General features: G+C 40.0%; 1 protein-coding gene across 1 annotated transcript in view; it reads right to left on the minus strand.

Moving 5' to 3' along the window:
• Positions 1 to 5,449: 5,449 nt before the first annotated feature.
• LOC135198634 (uncharacterized) overlaps positions 5,450 to 21,642 on the minus strand; it is a 102,120-nt gene continuing 85,927 nt past the window's right edge. The window contains exons 19-22 of the mRNA XM_064226407.1: positions 10,872 to 10,939; positions 7,449 to 10,381; positions 7,086 to 7,165; positions 5,450 to 6,448 (exon numbers count right to left, since the gene is read on the minus strand). Of these exons, the coding sequence (XP_064082477.1) occupies positions 6,317 to 6,448; positions 7,086 to 7,165; positions 7,449 to 10,381; positions 10,872 to 10,939 (3,213 nt within the window). The 3' untranslated portion in view covers positions 5,450 to 6,316. The remainder of the gene's footprint in view (positions 6,449 to 7,085; positions 7,166 to 7,448; positions 10,382 to 10,871; positions 10,940 to 21,642) is intronic.

Here is a 21,642-nt window from a genome sequence, read left to right on the forward strand (position 1 = left end):
AGATATCGTTCCTAGGCCTAGGTGTTAGACTTCTTTACTTTACACTTAACAGTCGCATCTCTTTATTAACAATTTCTGGCCAGAAAGCAAATGAGGTTATCTACACATTCTTGCACTTCAAGTTACCTTATAAAAGAATAAATTATACACCAAAAGCGAGCAGAAGGAATTTTAAGAAAATAATATTTTAAACCAGTTGAAAAACAAGTGTTCCATACGTTTTGATAGTTAATACTTATGATATTTCGATTGATAGCCATCTTCTCCATATAATCAAAATCAAAGAACAGGTGATCTTTGCAAATAAAAACATTAGTAACAGATTACGTTTCAGAAGACTTAGAATACCTTTTAGGCCTATAAATCATTTTGCAACATACAGCCAGCTTAAGCCGGCCATACACGTGCAGTTTTAACTGACAGTTATGACTGTCCAGTTATAAGACCGGCACACACGTGCAGTTTTAACTGACAGTTATAACTGTTCAGTTATAACTGACAGTTAAAACTGCACGTGTGTGGGTATCTCAGTTGCTCATTTCGTCAGTTCAACAAAACTGTACAGTTAAACTGAGACAAATGCAATGTTCCATATTTTTAACTGAAAGGAGTAACTGAACTGAGCGTGTGTGGGGGGGATTCGTAACTGTACAGTTCTCAACTTCTCATTTCTACAGGTGGTAGCGGTGAGTGCAGTTTGTTGAGATAGCACGTAAACAAAGCGAAAGCAACTTTTGGTACACTATTTCAGTCATGCGCAAATAATTGAGAAAATCAATTGGTTCTTCATTTAATTCCTTTAATAATTTAATAACAGAACATTGATTTCGCCTCAGTAACCACTTTTTGCACCATTGTTTACGCTTTTTAGTTTTATTTTTTCTATTTGTTTGTAGCATTACAAAGAGTACACCGAGAGCGGCAAGATCGTACTTCTCGGAATCCATGGTAAAAACTGAGGGATTGAACTGAGTGTGTGTGTGCATTTCATTTATAACTGACGTCAGTTTAAACTGTGTCAGTTATAACTGGACAGTCATAACTGTCAGTTAAAACTGCACGTGTATGGCCGGCTTAACTGACACAGTTTAAACTGACATCAGTTGAAAAAGAAATGCACACACACACACGCAGTTCAATCCTTCAGTTTTTACCATGGATTGCGAGAAGTACGATCTTGCCGCTCTCGGTGTATTCTTTGTAATGCTACAAACAAATAGAAAAAAGAAAACTAAAAAGCGTAAAGAGTGGTGCAAAAAGTGGTTACTGAGGCGAAGTCAATGTTCTGATATAAAATTATTAAAGGGATTAAGTGAAGAACCAATTGATTTTCTCAATTATTTGCGCATGACTGAAACTGTACCAAAAGTTGCTTTCGCTTTGTTTACGTGCTATCTCAACAAACTGCACTCACCGCTACCACCTGTAGAAATGAGAAGTTGAGAACTGTACAGTTACGAATCCCCCCACTCACGCTCAGTTCAGTTACTCCTTTCAGTTAAAAATAGGGAACATTGCATTTGTCTCAGTTTAACTGTGCAGTTTTGTTGAACTGACGAAATGAGCAACTGAGATACCCACACACGTGCAGTTGAGTTATAACTGAACAGTTATAACTGTCAGTTAAAACTGCACGTGTGTGGCCGGCCTTAAACGCAGTCTAAAACTTCAACATTCAAAGAAAATTGGTTGTAATTCATATTCTATCGTATTCGTCAAATAACAGGTCAAATAACCTCTACAAATAAATTCAATAGTAACAGATTAGGCTAAATCTCAGAAGGCATATATTATTTCTTTAGGCCTATGAAACATTTTGCAACATACAGGGAGCTCAAACACAGCATAAACTTCAACATTCAAAGAAAACTGGTTGTAATTCATATTCCTACTTTGAAAATGTTGTCATGACTGTTGAGCTTATTAGGTCTACTGTCATAATGCTGCAGACGTACTAGTTATGTTGACCAGTCCGAGGAGCATGTTAAGTGCGCTTTCATTGATGGCACCGCTAACCTTATCACACCGCACTTTGAACTAAGCAACGTAACAAAAAAATCAGTTCAAATCACACAGATTACGAATCATACAAATGCATAAAAGGGATCATAAATATATAACCATAAGGAAAATAGGGCTAGCTGTGAATTCGCAAACTTGTCGACATCTATAACATTAGGAAAAAAAAAAAAAACGTTTAACACTACTTGGCACGTCACGTTGAGTCTGAGAATCTGGACGATACAAAAAAAAAAAATCATGTCGCATGAGATTTGAGCCCCACTGTATACATGCATGGAATTAAAATCAATTTAAGAAAATTGGAGGGAATGTCCAAAACAGAAATAAAGGACAATGCAAGAATCTGGGACACAGTGAAGTAGAAAGAAAACTTTGAAAATAAAGTGACCGTAAATATATATAAAATGTGGAAAAGAGAAATAAAAGATGAAGAAATTTATGACAACACTTTTGGTTCGATACTTTTCTTTAGAGCCAAAACCAACTCACTACATTCAAATATAACAAAATGACACCAGAATGGGAACACCTGTTGTCCTTTTTGTGTTAATACAGAAGAAGATATATTTCATTTCCCTTTATATTGTTTTACTTACAGAGAAGAACGCATTAAAGCAATTATGAAGAGAATGAAAGTTATATCGTTGGGAAAATTTCTATTTACAGATCATAATGAAATAAGAAAAGAAACCTTATATGATGTGGGAAAAAGAGAGAGAAAAAAATGAAAGAGCTCAACAATTAAAAATAACTCTTAAGATTAAGAGGCGCCGTTGTAAAGGCACTGTCTCGACCCATAACCTTCACCATCAGGTCAATAATAATAATAATAATAATAATAATAATAATAATAATAATAATAATAATAATAATAATACAAAATAAATTTTTTAAAAGAAGCTTGTAAGTATTGTGTGCACAATACAAAGCATAACGATGCCTCGTCGTTGCTCAACGTTACATGAGGGAGACAAATGCTTATATTTTCAGTTTTGTAATTCTCAATGTTAGATATTACATATTCAACGGTTTATCCACAAAAAATACACTTGATATAAAGTTCTAAGACCTCTTGCAAGATTCCCATCAATTTTTAAGATCAGCTCTACAAAGTTAAGCCGAAACGGTTTGTTCTTAGTAGTTATTTTCTTGATCTGTTATCAAAACCTGACATATCTGGTAGTTTTTTTACTTCCTCTTGAAGAGATAGAATTGTTCCCGCTGTGCCGTTTTGGTACGTTGGTTGACTTTTTTTTTTTTTTTTTTTTTTTAGCTTGTTGTTAACCAATTTACAATTCGACTAAGTCAGCCCTTATTGAAGGCGATGGCCCTTGGTGATGCTAAATGATAACTGCATGGTCAACCATCATGTTCACCTTTCACATAACCTACATGGGAAGGGATCCACATTTCAACGCTTCCAATTTATGAAATGGCAAGAAAACCTAATTTCTCCTACAAACGAATGCTAGACAATTGAAGGTTTCCCTACTTCCCCCAGACATATTTTTACAGCCTAAAGTAGCCATACACCTGGGAGGTTAGGTCCTATGCAATACATTACTGACAAAGCTAAATATGGGATGAGGGTTTGTCACCCTTTGAGGCAAACTTTTCTAAGGTAGGATTCAGTTACTCCTATACATTTTAATATCTTTCCTCTCGGGTCCAGCCCTGTAAATGCTAAACATTACCTCAATACTCTGGTTAAACTATTTAATAATAATAATCCCATCGCAAACATATTATTAAGGGTAGCAGTTTAAATACCCAGGCAATGACAAGTCATTGCATAGCTTTACCACACAAAATGTCATCAAAGCTTACATTACACACATGGTAAGACTTTCCAAATTGTTATGGTATTACAAATCTTCAGTAATGCCTGCAGTGCACTGCACAAGGAGCACTGATGTCACTGGCCCTTACCTAAAAAAAGTTACATATACGGTATCTCCGTTTTCATTTAGCTTTCATGCAGTAAGTCCCATTACAGGTGACAGCCTCAGAAAAACCAAGATAGAAGTAAAAGAAAGATAAAACGGATTTCGTCTGCATCTTATCATAGTTCCTCGGTCTTCTAGAGATAACATGGGGCACCTTTAGCCATTCAGCGGTTAGGGGAGTGTGAAGAGTTTGAGTGGTTGCACAAAAGATATCCAGAAAATAAAGACATACAATGAGCTAAGTTAAAGAGAGGTTGGATAGTATGATACAAGAAAGGAAGCAGGGACCAAGTTAAAAGTAAAATGCTTAAAACCGAGTGCTACTAGGGACTCAAGAACCATAAAATGCACTGACACTACTAAGCCCTTATATGGAATGGCAGCAATTGCAATGATGCATTTTGGTTTATTGTTTGTTTGTATGGTTTTTACGTTGCATGGAACCAGTGGTTATTCAGTATCGGGACCAACGTAATAATTCTATTCATGTATTTACTATTTCCAACTACAGTATACATAATTTACTATACATGTACTGTATTCTCCTCATGACCCTCTTTTCTTGTAACAGTGTATTTATTTTTTGCATGTAATTTCCTTTGCCACTAAGTCTTTAGTAATCTCTCATTACTGATCTCTTTGTGAACATAATTAACTAATTGTACAATATAGCAATATTATAAAACAACTTGAAAATATACTTCAACATAACATGAACCAGTCACAACAATATTTCAATGAGTCATCACTCAATTTTCTAATACTTTTCTCGCCGACAATTTGATCAGAGAGGCAAAGCAGGTCTCTTGCCTGACTTACTGTTGTTCAGCTGAGTCCACCTCTCTCATCTTTAGCCCCTTTTCATCAATGCAGAATAAGGGTACAGACATGAACCTACTTACAAATGAGTTCTGTTCCAGAAGACTGCCTGTACATAACACCTTACTGTTGGGACTCACTGTCTTAATCCCCTCTCATATTATAGTCACTTACTTTTGAAAGTAAGGGTAAATCAGTAAAAATAAAACATTTAACTAGTAGTAAAACGATAAAATAAACAAATAGCAGGTAAAACTGGGCAGTTCATATTTGTTTGTCTAAAACAACCCGAGTTATTTATTGACTTCTATGCATGGCCCAGACTTCATGCTGCTCAGTATCTAACTATAATACTGTACAGTGATAGTTTCAATTACATGATTCAAATTCTGGGATATCTGTCCTGTTCCTACTTACAAAACAGCTGCTGTATTACAAACTGTTCAATGTTTACAACCATATTTCCATGGTATTCTGCAATTATGAAAGCATATGTGACAGATCCCAAAAATACTGTATTATACTTGATCTCCCTCAAAAGCATCGAGAAAACTATCATGTACCCTCTTCCTAGTTAAAATAAACTGTCTAAAAATTTTTTTTTATATGAAATAGAAAACTTTCATATAATTTTATACAGAGGTACAATGATATTCAAGAGGTTTGGGTGGTTTTTTCTTTTATTACTAAATTAATTGAAATTATTTACACAAGAAACAGAATTACTTCAAGACAGCAATAGTTGATTAAGAAAAATAATAATTTTCTTCTAGTTTAGAGTGCAACTTACAGCAAGTAATAGCACTACTACAAGGTACTTGCAGTACTGGGTACTGAATAAAGAAAGTAAACAAAAAATAAATAGAAAAATATGTAGTTTTCATAACTAAAAAGTAAAGTTAAGACCTTTATTCTTGAACAGGTCTTTACAGAGGTACTAGATATCAGCCAGAGGACTAAAATGTAGACATTTTTTAGTCCCTGCCTGAAAAAATAACATCTGTAGCCAGTCTTATAAAAACAGAATAACTTCCACTGATACCCTATGACATAATTAACTTGTTATTCTTCCAATATGTTGGCCTCTCATTCTTTGAATTTTTTACTAGAATCTAGACCAAACTGGAAAGAATTCATAAGGCGCATCTATCATCAAGTATAACATACATTTGTATGACAAGTGAATCTTCATCCTAGTATCTAAAACACTACAAATGTATATAGTATTACATTAGATTCACATATGAGCAAAACTGAAAATTCTCCCTAAATTGATCAAATCGGCAGTTTTACTTTAACAGCCTTCATGGGCTCAGGAAATTTGTAAGTACCTCATTTGCCTAAGGATGTGAGATTTTCATTCCAAGGAAAATGTGCACCTACAAAATCAGGGAAGGTATCACACAAACCTAAAAATATACTGTAAATATCTCAACTCCCGTGTCACTGAAGCTAATACAGACATTAAGGTCAAGATTCACTGCAAACTACAACTATATTGTAGCAGTGCATATACTGGGTAGATGGCACTACTGTGTCTTGCATTCATCAGGGTTCTTCGTCGCTTTAGGAAGGGACGCACCAAGAGCTGGTCTTCGGGCATGCCTTGTGTTGCTCACTTTGGGGCTGTTTGTATCAAGTGACTTGAGAGGAACAGTTACCTATAAAAAATAAAGAATATTAATTAGTTTAAAGGACAAAAATTTTATAGACATATGATCAGGTTTCAAAGCCAAGATGGCCGAAATGCACTGAAGTCCCAATGCATCACATTTCTTAGAATAAAACAGCAGCAAGGCAAGTAAACACATTACAATAACAAACTCAAAAGAGATACCCAATCAGCAAAGAGTATAAAGGCGTCCTCAGCACTAACTGAGAAGACCTATCAGAAGAGCCCATAGATCAGAGGAGTTATTTAACATCCAGAAGAATCATCAACCTTTGATAATTCACATAGATGGGCATACCATGATTAAGAGTTTTTAATTCATGGAGATGAAATCACACCATGACTAACAACCAGAATCTTGCTAAAATTAGCCAAATATTAAGACAGCCCACACATTTGTTGGGAGACATAAGAATCTAAAAACCAAAATACTATATATAACTAAAGTCCTCTCTTTCTCTCTTGAAGACTGAGCTAAGAGTCTCACATTCCATGCGAAACTGCTATTCTTATTGAGAATTGGTATTAAAATAAAATAGCACCATACTAAGGAGGGAGAGGTATTATTTTTATGAGGAACTGCACACCAACCTGCAAAGGAAATAAAAAGTACTGTACATCCTTACCTCTGGTCTGTTTATGTTAGAAGGCATCATGCACTGGCGCTTTTCACTCTGAGCCTTGGACCCACTTATGTCAGAGAGTTCTGTATGGAAGACAAAAAGTTAACCATTCATCACTTTAAGGAAAATTCTCTCTTCTTCCTTCAATGCACAAAAAATTATATGTAAGATTACCTCAACATATGGCAAGATGCCGCTTGAAAATGAAGCATTCTTGCAGAGTATTTCAAGTACACAAAAATCATTACTGTAAACAATTGAAAATATTCAAATACTTGATAGATTCCCAATTATATCATACTGCCAGCAATATATAACTGTACTCGAATCTATTTCACTTGCACATAAAATACAGAATAAACATACTGTGTTTCTTTGAAGAGACGCCTTCTTCAGACGTACTTGTGGCAGACTGCATACGAGGTGATTTTCGTGAAGTAACAACTTGACTGTCTCTCTTGGAGGAAACTGGCGTCAATTTTCCTGATGCAACAACTTTCCCTCCCAACTCCTTGGAGTCAAAACGTAGAAGTGGCGAATGAAGTCTTGGAGATTTTCGAACCTTCATACTCTCCAGCTGAGGCCTTTCAAAAGAAGCTCTTCTTGAACGTGACTGTAGGGCCTTAGGTGTGACATTGGTCATCTGCAATTCCTGTCGACTCACTGAGGCACCAGTACTCTGTGGCTGACAATCTTTCTCTGTCATCCTTACGGTCTTAATCTGTAAAGGCTGCACTTTTGAACCAGAATTTGAAGTCACACCTTCAGTTTCGCTGCACTTTTTCACAGTTTCCAGTGCCTTACAACCCTGCAAAACTGCACTTTTCTTGTTAGTGGAAAATGACATCCAGTAATCAACTTCCTTCTTTAGATTAGCTATGTCTACTTCAAATTCCTCTTTACTGACTGCTAACTTATTCTTCAGTTCTCCAACTTCAGATTCCAGGACCTCCTTTTGATTAATCACTTCCTTCAATTCCTCCTCCTTCTTTACTCCATAGTTCCTGTGACTATATAACTTTGCACGGAGCGAGTCTAAATCCACTCTATTTTCTTTAAAGAGTTTCCCCAATTCTTCAATTTTTTTCTCCTTGTTAAGTATAGATTTTTCCAACTCTGTTACAGATTTCTTGGCAGATGACAGGTCTTTCTGCAACTCATTTTTCTCTATCATCATACTGTTGATTTCCGAGAGCTTGTTTGTGAGGTTTTCCCTGGACACCACCAAGTCTTGATCAACCAACTTAAGCTCACCTTTCAAGTTTTTAATTTGATCAGTGAGCCTGGAGATTTCTTCGTCTTTCTTAGTCAGTGACTTCCTTAAGGCCTCACAGCTCTCGGTTTCCTTCTTCAACTGAATCTTTATTTCACTGCCATTTGTTTTCAAAGCCTCCAGGTCCAGCAGCACTTTGTTCAACTCAGCTTTCAAAGCATCTTTCTCTGTAATGAGTTTATTCACTTCCTCAAGAAGTTCCTTATTTTTTAAGGAAAATTCCAGTTTCTCAGCAAGGATGCAAGCTCTCTCTGTTTCAAAGGCTGACTTTTGAGAATCTCTCTCCTTTTCAATGGCTGATTTTTGTGATTCTAAGTCAACTTTCAACAACTGAGCTTTATTTAGCTCAACCACAAGGTTGTTCCTCTCTGCTGAAAGAGCCTTAGTCTCCTCTTTCTGAAGTTGAATATCTTTGACAAGATCTGCTTTCTCAATAACCAATGATGCATAATCCACTTTCAGCTTTTCACAAGATTCATTCAAAATACAAAACTTCTCTTCCAAGGCTTCATTTTGTTCCCTACCTTTCTGAACCTTATCCAAAAGCTCTTCTTTCTCAGTTAGAACACTTTTCATGCTCTTGACGTTGTCTTCCATTTTATTTAAGAGTTCAGTTTTTTCAATAACAACCAAGTTATAGTCCACCTGAAGTTCTTCACATCTTGCATTTAAAGACTGATTTTTCTCTTCAAGAATTCCATTTTCTTCTTTTATTTTGTTTATCTCAATCAAGTCTTTTTCATTTGTAGAAGAAAGTCTTTGTGCATTTTTTAAGCATTCATCTAAATCCTTTAAAACTTCTGTTTTCTCTGTGATTAACATTTCACATTCTGACTCAAGTTTATCACGGGCTTGGCTTAAGGCAACTTCTCTCTCTTTAAGAGCTTCATTCTCCTTCTCAACATTTTTTATCCGTTTTAAAAGCTCCTCTTTCTCAGTTACATGAAGGCAAATCTCTGTGACCTTTTCTTGTATGTCCCCCAAGAGTCTCATCTTTTCCTGCACCAAGGATTCATACTCTCTTTTGTGTTTCTCCTGCATTGCATCCAATACCTGACATCTTTCATCTAGAACTGCGTTCTCCTTTTTCACTCTTTCCAACTCAACCACAGCTTCTGTTTCAGAAGATAGATTTTGGATTTGTTGGGCAGGTTCCATCTTTTCCCTAGTTAAGGAGTCACAGTCTAATTTCTGAATTTCATGACTTGTATCCAAAGACTGACACAGCTCTTCCTGTGCTCCATGGAATTCTTTCAATGTTTTTACTTCATTCAACAAGGCAACATTCTCAGCAATTAAGGAGTCCATTCTACCTGATAATTCATGCATGCACTCTGAAACCTTGATCTTTTCTTCATGCAGAGATTCATATTCTGCCTTTAGTTCTTCAAGGGTTTGTGATAAAGTCTGACACTCATCTTTAAGAGTAATTTTCTCCTGCTCCGCCAAATCCAGCATTTCCTTCAAGTCGTTTACTTCTGCCTCAACCTTGAAAGGTTTCACCTCTTTCAGCGCCAAAATAGCACTTTCTTTTTCGGCCAAGGCCTTCTCATTTTCAAGGACAAGGTCTGCATTTCTAGCTACCAACTCCTTATTCCCAGATATCAGATCTTCGAGCCTCTTAGACAAAGCATCCACAGTATCACTGAGCTCCTGTTGCATCATCTTGAGACCTTCATTCTCTTCACTGAGTGAATTTGCCTGTTTCAAGAGCATCTCATTTTCGGAAGTGAGCTCATCATTTTGTGCCATTAAACCACTATTCTGACTCCTAAGATCTTCCACTATGGATATGAGTTCATCGTTCTTGCTGTTAAGGATGTCATTCTTTGCATTCAGTTCGTCAATCTTAGCACTGATTTCCAGGTTGAGGAGGGCTAGCTCTTCATTCTTGTTTGAATGATCTTTATTGTCTTCTTTCAACCTGACCTGAGTTTGGAAAGAGGTGAAATCTCTCTGCAAACTGTTGTACTGATCTTCAAGAAGTTTGTATTTTTCTTCAGTACTCCCACCTTCTCCTAGAGACCTGTCAACAAAAACATAAAAAACTGAAGGTTGTAACTGACTGCAACCTAAAAGAGCCGGGCTAAAAAACAATATGAAGCATCCTAGGCCAGGTAAACTTTGAGGTCAGCCAATTTAAGATGTAAGATGTAAGAAAAATTCTAAAAAAATTTTCCCTACCTTCTACAAGAAGTTGAAAATTAGCTCTGGTAGTATCTTTCATATGGGACCTGTATGACTTGAGATTGGATACATAATAGAAATGGGGAAATTCACAATTTCTCCCACATATATTGTTCCTCATAAACTAGTACATACCATTAATGATGATGACACCTCCAAATTACATATACATACTGATTTAATCCACACAAAGTCATTCAAATTGTGAAAAATTACCAGCTACACTTCGATAAAACCAGAATGTTTAGGAGTAAATATTTGCTTGAAGATAAAAGAAAATTGAAAAAGTAGGGATAAAATAACACTGCAATTTCAAACTGCACACTAACCTTACAACTTCCGTAATGACTTCATCCTTGCCTTCAGTTTCATGGGCGTGTCCACTCTCCGATGGCACCTGACAAAAAGGAGAAAACTTAGATTGTGATCAATGAAGTCTCTACCTATATGAGAGTTATTTTTTGGAAGATGTAATGGATAATTATGCTGGGAGAGAACTAGAAAATGGAATCCTTACTGGTTTGCCAAATCTGACAATTAATCTGAACTACCCTTTCATTATTCAGTCCTCAATGATTTAAGTAACTTTTCAGGTTAGAGTACTAAGCATTTACATCTCCTTGGGATTAAATTAGAACCGACATGCACAGCCATCAATGCCTATATGAAATCAACAAAAAGAATAAAGAAATGAAGTTTTCATAGTAAAACTATTTCTGGGCTCAGCCCGTGTCGCTGCGTGAAATGTCCCTTTAGTACACATTTCTAAGGTAAATTATTGCTAACATACCAGAGAAAAAAGCTAAAATGGAAATGTCAGAATATTCTGACTCGCTCACCTTATATAAAAGGTGTCGGTATGGTTTCTGGGGCGAGTGAAACCACTACCACGGGTCTCTTACCATTTAGATTCATCCCTCTTCGAAATCCCTCTATCAGAGAGGGCTGATGTAAGGCCCGATCCCAGCTACGACCACTACTAAAGCCCCCAACGCTACCACCAGCGCCTCTACCGGTCATCCTTTTCGTTAGCACCATCCAGTTCGCACATGTTTTTCTCGATCTGTGTTTTTGTGCTTTCTTTCTGGATTTATATCACCATGGAACGTCAAGCCATCGCTGCATCTAAGTTAAGTACTGCTAGAAGTGTTTCACATGTTTTTAGCCGGTCAGAGGCCCGTTTAACCATTTTTATTTAGGTTATAAAGACAGAGTCCCCGATGGCTTTGTTACAGAGTCACCTTGCGCGGCTCGCTCCACGTGTTTCATTATTTTGTGCTTCTTCGGTCCCCTATACCAATGGCACTCGAATAGTTTAGCAGTACATGCTTTCCATTATGATTTTGCAGTTTTGACGTATTATTTTTATGCATATCTTTACACGGGGGTTTCCTTGAGGTCTCACGAGCTCGTAGCCTACATCGCTCCTTAGCTCAGAGTTCATGCATGCATGTTCCTTTGTATTTAGGTCTGTGATAGGCTCCTTTAGGACATACGTCCTTCATTTTAGTCCTGACCACCCTGGCCACCGCCCTACGTTCCTACGTATCAGCCTAGGCCAGCTCCTTGAGTCGCTAGTCGTCCTCCCTTCTTGGTTGGCCCGGTCTAGCTTCTCCAGGACTATGCTTTCTCTTATCCTAATATTTTTCGTCTCCCCCCCCCCCTCCCCCCCCCCCCCCCCCCCCCCCGCCCCCCCCGTGTTCTGTTAGGATGTTTTGTATTCATGCACTTTGAGACGGTTAGAGGTAGCCTAGGCCACCTCAGACCGCCTGGTCTGTCTTACCATGTGGCTCACACCACCTCCGCGACGAGGCTGGGCGATCGCCATGAGCCACCCTGCGTCTGTTCCCCATGCTTCCTCCCCCCTCTTGGGGGAGGAGACCTGCTCGTTCCCGTTGTCCCTGGCAACCATCCGAGCTCCCCCACTTCTTCCCCCCTCTCCAGGGGGGAGGGGGGGGGGAATTACGGGACTTAGTAGGGGGGACACCCGACGCTGGCTCGGCTCGCACTGCTCTCACCCTTCGGTGCCGAGGGGTTTCCCCTGTGCGGTCAAGTCTCGGCTGGCCACCAGGCTCGGCTGTGCTCGGATCTCCTCGGTTTCCGAGCCGAGCTCTCTCTCACCCCGAGTCACCATCCCTCCCGCTCCAGCGGCTTGGGGCTCCGGCATGCCCCAAGTTTGGTGACTGTAGAAGAGCTCCGCCATGTATATTTTACTGTTTCATAATTTACTTTTATTTCATTTATTGATTGCATACATCCTTTATGTTTGCTAAGTCGGCGGAGACCCCACTCACCACCCGGGTTCACCACCTACTTATTTTGATGCTTTTTTTACGGCGGAGTTATCCTCCCCGCCATAATTGCTGGTCCCCTCCTGCTCCTCCCCCACTGTTCTCATACTCCTCGTTCCGGCGTATAGATTAGGTAACTCGGTTTTGGTGATTTTTCGTCCTCCGGCAACACCGGAGATGCACTGACTCTAGTTTTACAGACTCTATATGACACCCACCACTTTACACGGCAGGAGAGCAAGTAGAGACCAAGCATTAAACTATCAAGTAACTCCGGTGTACTCCGGTGTTATGATATATCACTTCTTGGACTTAGTCCAACGAGTTAAGTGTTGATACTCATGTATCTTTTCACTTACAGGCCACCCACTGCCAAGAGTCAGGCTGCAACGCTGTCCTCCAGGACCCTTGTGGGCACGAGGTCTGCCGGACCCATGCTACCTGCGCCATCCGTTTTGGGGAACTAGCTGTCTGGCACCATGAGAGCTGCACCATTTGCTATGAATTGGTGGACCAGGTCTCCTCCGGAGTAAGTACATCACCGGATACCAGGTTTTCTCATATATAATTTTGGCCTATATATACAGATCCTTCTGAGTGATATATCATTGCAGTTAATAGCATGTGATATATCATTGCAGTTAATAGCATAAGTTAATCCTAAGTAGCTTAAGTATTTATACTGACCCTCTCTTTCAGACTGCTCAAGCGGTCAGGGATGCCGCCCAAACCACCCTGAAGGCCTGGGTCGGCGGATTCGGCCAAAACGTTACCAAGGGGCAGCCTTATATCCTAGATAAGAAGTTGGCTGCTCTTGTCTTCCCCGGCTGCAAGTCGACTTCATACGTCGACCCAGAAGTGGCAGCGCCGCCATCCAGGAGCAAGTTGCCCAAGCTGTGGAGGAGCTGGGCAGTCAAGAAGTTATGCAAGAAGTAGCGGCTCTCAATTTGGACCTCGAGCCCATGGCGGTAGAGGCCGCAGGTAGGAGGTCGAGTGAGGCAGGTTTGGTAGGGGCTCAAGATGCTTCATAAGACTCTGTCTAAGAAGTCTGGTTCGGGTGACGCTCAGAAATCTCCGGCTCACCATCCCGGAGGAGAAAAACCCAAGACTTCTTCATATTCAAAAGGGTCCAGAGGAAAGTCTTCTAGGGACAAGGCTCAGCTCCTACCCGACCCTGAGCCTTCAACCTCAACAGAAGCACGTCCTAAGACTCCCAGGGAGAAGCAGGAACCTACTCCCTTTGACTCGGACTCATTTACTGCAAACATTATGCAGCAAATGGGTAGTCTGGTAGGGAACTTGGTTCAGGACAAGTTCCAAGAGATGCTTTCCCACATCTCTTCTTCCTTGAGAGTCAGGTCAGTCAATCCGGGCCATCTCGGAAAGGCTGGCCACTCAGGAGAACCTCATAGCAGGTCTCCGTGAAAACCCTACGACAGGTCTTGCACAGCCTGGTATGGCAGCCCAAGCCATGCCGGACTACAATACTCTCCCTCCTTACACGGCGAGCAATCCCTGGAGGATATCGTCATACACCCCCTTCAAGGACGGGATGCTGACGTTGGCGGACTATGGAACTCGAAGGCTTGAGGACTTCGAGTTCCACCCAGCAAATCTGCAGCCCCCCTTCATCGGTTACGCCCGCCTTACGGAGGCAGCCATAAGGAGAGAAGATAAGATCCCTAAAGAAGCAGTAATCTTCGGCCGGGATCAAGCCCAACAAGACTGGCTAAGAAGCCTAGACGATTGGGACTGCGCAAATACCAGGATCCAAGCGTTTAAGAGCGCTTTCACCATGTTCGTAGTGGACGGAGAAACACCCATCCCGTTCACTACGAAGGTGGCGGAGCCGACCATGCAGGCCGCTATGAGGGACGAGCCGATGCCACAGCTCCGGGAAACAGAGCCCACATCACTCCTCCTCCCTGGTATGGAAGATCTATGGGCAGATCTCCCGGCCACCTTTTTCGGGGGGGGGGGGGGGGGGTCGGGAAATTGAAACCAGACTGTGCCATCACTCAGTTTAGTGAGCGGCTACCCAGACTTCCAGACAGTCTCATTCAGACCGAATTCGATGCCCGAACAAGACTATCCAGATCCCTCAATACTCTGGTCATGACAGAGGTTTCAGCCGTTACATATGGTGACGAACCTTTGTTTAAACTGATATCCAAATCACATTTGCATACAGTACAATGTGATTTGTACAACTTCATCGTGGCAAAGCGTAACTGCAGGAAACATGTCCTGCAAGAAGCCACCATCTGTCACGAGCCAAATAAGTTACTGGCTGCTTCGATCTGGGGTGCTGACCTTTTCCCAGAATCGATTGTAAATTCAGTGCAGTGTGAGGCTACAAGACTCAACCAGAGTCTTAAAGTTCGCTGGGGACTATCCAGCAAAAGGAAACCTGAGTCAACTTCTTCATCCAAGAAGGCAAAGAAGCCTAGGAAATTCCAGCCTTTCCAGGCTCCCCAGCAACAGCCAATGGTTCAAGCGGTTCCGGTCTCTCAGGTGCCGCAACCATATACATCAAAGGCACAGCCTCAGCAACAGTTTCTGCTGCTGACGTCTCCTCAGAGTCAAGCCTCCACCTCCTTCACTGTCTCCCCGGCCTTCAACCCAGTATTTGAAGGCCAGTCGTTTCAACCTTTCAACAGGTTCAGCAGGGGTAGCAGGGCTAGAGGTGCCTTTTGCCAGAGAGGCGGCGGAAGAGCATCCAGCCGGGGTAAGCACTTACGAGGGCGGCGCGGGACACGCCCTTCCCCGAGCCAGTGAGAACCCTCAGGTAGGAGGGAGACTGTTCCTCTTTCGTCACAGATGGAGGTTCAGCAGCTGGGCACAGAGCATTGTGTCCAAAGGCCTAGGATGGAGCTGGACCAAAGGCCCTCCTCCATCCAAAACTTTCTATCAACAACCGACAGCGGAATTGATAGAGTATGCCCAAGAACTCCTTCAGAAAGGAGTAGTGTCAAGAGTCAAGCACTTACAAGTTTCAAGGTCGCTTGTTCAGCGTGCCAAAGAAAGGCTCAAACAAACGAAGAATAATTCTAGACTTGTCCCGTCTAAACTTATTCATTCGTTGCGACAAGTTCAGAAATCTGACTATCTCGCAGGTGCAGACCTTACTACCCCGTGGGGCCGTCACCACCTCTATCGATCTTACAGACGCATACTATCATGTTCCAGTAGCAAGACACTTCCGCCCGTTCCTAGGTTTCAGACTAGGGAACCAGGCATTCTCCTTCAAGGTAATGCCTTTCGGGCTCAATGTAGCCCCCAGGATTTTCACGAAATTGGCGGAGACAATGGTTCAAGAACTCAGGTCTCAAGGAATAATGTTAGTTTCGTATCTGGACGATTGGCTCGTTTGGGCCACAAACATCAAAGAATGCCACAAAGCAACGGTCAAAGTAATTCAGTTTTTGGAACACTTAGGATTTCAGATAAACAAGACCATGTCCAGGTTGACACCGGACTCTCGCTTTCAGTGGCTGGGCATTCAGTGGGACTTGAACTCACACACACTATCAATTCTGTCATTGAAGAGAAGAGAAATAGCCAAAGCAACCAGACAATTCCTCAAGTGCAAACAAACGTCTCGGAGGAGCCAGGAAAGGATCCTGAGCTCTCTACAATTTGCCTCGGTAATGGACGTTCTGCTAAAAGCAAAACTCAAAGACATAAACCGCTCAAGGGCAAACAACAGATCCCGGGACAAGCTGTTCGCTATCCCGGCGATACTACGCAAGCGCCTCCGCCCCTGGGCGGAGGTCAAGAATTTGTCGAAGTTAATTCCTCTTCAGTTCCCTCCGCCGGCATTAGTTATCCACACGGATGCTTCACTAAGCTGATGGGGAGGATACTCTCAGTACAAGTACAAGAAAATACAGGGGACTTAGTCCCTTCCATTCCGCCAGCTCCATATCAATGTACTGGAAGCTATGGCAGTATTCCTCACCCTGAAAAGACTTCAACCAGCCAAGAGATCTCACATCAAACTGGTGTTAGACAGTGCAATAGTAGTACACTGCATCAACAGGGGAGGCTTCAAGTTAAGCCATGTGAACCATGTCATGATAGCCATATTCTCTCTGGCAGCCAAGAACAAATGGCACCTGTCCGCCACACACCTAGCATGAGTAAAGAACGTGATAGCAGATGCGCTATCTCGCTCAGTCCCACTAGAGTCGGAGTGGTCCCTGGACAAACAGTCATTCAATTGGATCTGTCAACAGGTTCCGGGGCTCCAGGTGGATCTTTTCGCCACGGAGTCAAATCACAAACTTCCTTGCTATGTGGCTCCCAACCTGGACCCTCTGGCTTATGCCACGGACACCATGGCTATAGACTGGAATCAATGGAAGAAGATTTACATCTTTCCTCCAGTGAATCTTCTTCTGAAGGTTCTGAACAAACTCAGGACCTTCAAGGGACGAGTTGCTCAAGTAGCCCCCAATTGGCCCAAGAGCAACTGGTTCCCACTTCTATTGGAATTGGGTCTCCGACCTCAACGGATTCCCAATCCCAAACTATCCCAACTAGTACAAAAGAAGACTGTGTTCGCTTCCTCAGGAATTCTCAAAACCCTAACTTTATGGACTTCATGAAGTTTGCGGCAAAAAGGGATGCTGATATCGATCCTCAAAACATCCTATTCTTAGAATCGGATAAACGAGAGTCGACCCTTCGTCAATATGACTCAGCAGTTAAAAAACTAGCTATTTTTCTGAGGAAGACCGAATCTCAAACCATGACAACCAACCTGGCCATTTCCTTCTTTAGATCATTATTTGAAAAAGGTTTAGCAGCTAGTACTATTACTACTACTAAATCAGCATTAAAGAAAATCTTCCAGTTTGGTTTCAAAATAGATCTAACAGACTCTTATTTTTCATCTATCCCTAGAGCCTGTGCTTGGCTCAGACCATCAGAGGCCTAAGTCTGTGTCATGGTTCTTAAATGATGTTCTCAAACTGGCCTCAGATACTGATTACGATTCATGTGACTTTTTACCCCTCCTGAGGAAAACATGATTTCTTTTAATTCTAGCCTCAGGAGCCAGGGTATCTGAACTGTCAGCTCTATCTAGAGACTCAGGTCATATAGAATTTCTTCCTTCAGGAGAAGTATTACTTTCTCCAGATCCACTGGCGAGGTGGGCCCCTTGGAAGATTCTCCCACTTCCTCAGGACCCTTCCTTATGTCCAGTTACTGCCCTAAGAGCATATCTTACTAGAACGGCCATAAGATCTTCAGGCCCTTTATTCAGGAGGGAAAAGGGTGGTACCATTTCCTTAAAAGGAATTAGGCAGCAAATATTATATTTCATTAAACAAGCCAACCCAGAATCTTTTCCCAGGGTACACGATATTAGGGCAGTAGCAACCTCAGTCAACTATTTTCAACATATGAATTTTGATGATCTGAAAAAGTATACAGGCTGGAAATCTCCGACAGTGTTCAAATGTCACTACCTCAAGTCCTTAGAAGCTCTTAAATTTCCAGCAGTGGCAGCAGGAAACAGTTTCTCCTGACACTGCTTAAGTAGTAATAGTAGCTTAGATCTAGATCTCCTTTCTACCTGCCTCACTGACGTCCTTCCTGCGGCTCTGTCACCATGTAGCCTTTCTTATGCTTTAGATGCCACATGTACATAGTTGTGATGTTTCCTTATTTTTATTTTAGATTTACTCACACAGAAATTATATTATATGATATTGTATCTATCTTTAACCCTTAAACGCTGAAGCGGTAAAAAAAAAAAAATGTCTCCCGTGTGCTGGAGACGTTTCAGAGTGAGCGCGGAAGAGGAAAAAATATTTTTTTCAAAAAATCACAGCGCGCTTAGTTTTGAAGATTAAGAGTTCATTTTTGGCTCCTTTTTTTGTTATTGCCTGAAGTTTAGTATGCAACCATCAAAAATGAAAAAAATTATCATTATCATATATAAATAATGCGATATATGATAGCGCAAAAACGAAAATTTTCATATAATGTATTCAAATAGCGCTGTGCACAAAACGGTTAAAGGTTAACAAGTTACTTTTTTTTTCGTTGTAATGTACACTAAATTGCGATCATTTTGGATATAACACTTGTAAAACGATAAAAGCAACACAGAGAAATATATCACAAAATGATGCATGAATTCGTAACGCGCGGACGTAAACAAATATTTTTGTCAAAAATTCCCCATAAATCTAAATATTGTCCTAGAGACTTCAAATTTCTTTCAAAATGAAGACAAATGATTGAATATTACTATACTGTAAGAATATTAGCTTACAAATGCAGTTTTTGACCATATCTGATGAGTTAAAGTTGACCGAATGTCGAATTTTTTTATATATATTTTTTTATATGCAATTATTTCAGAAATAAGAAAAGCTACAACTTTCAAATATTTTTTGTTTTATTCTACATGAAATTGCGCACATTTTCATATATAAAACTCTATGAAATGCCTAATATGAAACGGAGCAAATATTCCGAGAATGGGACTTACGCATTTCAGAGATTTGTGGCGGAGAATCCGCGCGCGGAGGGAAGGAAAGTTTTTTTTTTAAAATTCACCATAAATTTAAATATTGTGCTAGAGACTTTGAATTTGTTTCACGATAAAGATAAATGGCTGAATATTACTAGACTGTAAGATTTTTATCTTACAATTGCGTTTTTCGACCATTTCGGTAGAGTCAAATTTGACCGAACGTGGTTTTTTTTCTATTTACCGTGATTTATATGCAAATATTTCGAAAAGGAGAAAAGCTACAACCTTCAACTATATTTTGTTGTATTATACATGAAATTGCGCACATTTTCATATATAAAACTTTATGTAATGGCTAATTTAAAATGGTGCAAACATTACCACAAATCGCACGTTAAGGTTTGTTTTTTTCAGAAGAGTTACCGCGCGGGACGTAAAGAACTGTTTATTTTTTCATAAATTCACCCATAAATCGAAATATTGTGCTAGAGACTTCCAATTTGTTGCAAAATGAAGGTAAATGCTTGAATATTACTAGAATATAAGCGTTTTAGCTTTCAATTGCGTTTTTCGACCATTTCGGTAGAGTCAAAAAATTATTGACCGAAGGTTGAAATTTGTCACTTGATCATTTTTTATATGAAAATATTTCCAAATTGATAAAAGCTACAACCATGGGTTGTTTTTAGTTGTATTGTGCATGAAATTGCGCACATTTTCATATATAAAACTTTATGTAACGGCTAATTTAAAATGGCGCAAACATTACCACAATCGGCATGTATGATTTTTTTCGAAAGTTACCGCACGGACGTAAGGAAAATGTTTTTTCATAAATTCACCATAAATCGAAATATTGTGCTAGAGACTTCCAATTAGTTGCAAAATTAATTTAAATGATTGAATATTACTAAAATATAAGAGTTTTAGCTTACAATTGCATTTTTTTACCATTTCGGTAGAGTCAAAGTTGACCGAAGGTTGAAATTTTGGCACTTATCGTTATTTATATGAAAATATCTCAAAACTGATAAAAGCTACAATCATGAGTATTTTTTTGTTGTATTCTACATAAAAATGTGCACATTTTCATATATAATACTACATGTAACGGCTAATTTAAAATGGTAAAAAAATTATGTCAAAGTGACGAAATAATTTCAGAGATGTGTCACAGATACTTTTTAGTGCGGCAAGAAAGAAATTCGCGCTTGCGCGCCTGCGTAAGGATTGTAAACAAAACAACACCTTGATCCGTGAACTCCCAGCATCCCCCAAGGCGCATGATTCAAGAGTTTTCGGCTGGTAGGCCTAAAAGTATTTTTCCGCGAATTTTTAAAAAAACTTTTGTATGTCGACGTAAAATACGTCCAGTCGGCACACGGGAGACAAAAAATGTCGACGTAAAATACGTCCAGTCGGCGTTTAAGGGTTAAGGTTAATATTAAGTTACTGTAATTAATCTTAAGCCTTTATTATAATCATCTCTAGTTCATAAGTTTATCTTAGATTATAATAATTAACCTTAATTGTTTTTTATTTGTTCCTTACAATACAGGCGGCCCGCGGTTAACAGCGCAATCACACAATGGCGAATCGGTTTTACGGCGGTCGTCAAAAATATTCATTAAAAAAATAAGGCATTTTAAAGGTATCTTTAAGGCACAATTTTCAGTTAACAGCGCCGCTAGCGTCGTTGTCTAACGAGTTCATACATTTGTAGAAATGCCGTTCAGACCATAAAGGTTATGCAAATTTTATTAACAAATTTTATAGAGAGTTATTACGTAGGTATTAGGGTAAAATATATGCCTCTGACGCTGTTCTATGCCGAAAATATCGAGTTACATTAGTGCAAATTTAGCCATGGATGTGTCGATTTATAGATGTTCATGCTTTTGTTTAAAATGTGTATGAAAATGTATTACGTGAAAGGTATTTTTATTTCTGAACAGAAATATGATACAAAGACAGCTTTTGAAACTGCCCTTCACGTTATCAAATACGATGTTTTTCATGTTCTTTCTTGTGAGCCGCAATCTGCCGCTCTTCCAAATATGTCATTGTTATTATACAATTTAAGTTTGTTCATACTTACCTGGCAGATATATATATAGCTGTATTTTCTGACGTCCGACAGAAATTTCAAAACTCGCGGCACACGCAGTGGGCGGCCAGGTGGTAGTACCCATTCCCGCCGCTGGGAGGAGGATATCAGGAAACCATTCCCATTTTCTATTCATATTTTTATTAATGCCTCTGTCTCCTGAGGGGAGGAGGGCGGCACTTTAATTATATATATCTGCCAGGTAAGTA

This window comes from Macrobrachium nipponense, chromosome 22, assembly GCF_015104395.2.
Source record: "Macrobrachium nipponense isolate FS-2020 chromosome 22, ASM1510439v2, whole genome shotgun sequence".
In the NCBI taxonomy this organism is placed as follows: domain Eukaryota; kingdom Metazoa; phylum Arthropoda; class Malacostraca; order Decapoda; family Palaemonidae; genus Macrobrachium; species Macrobrachium nipponense.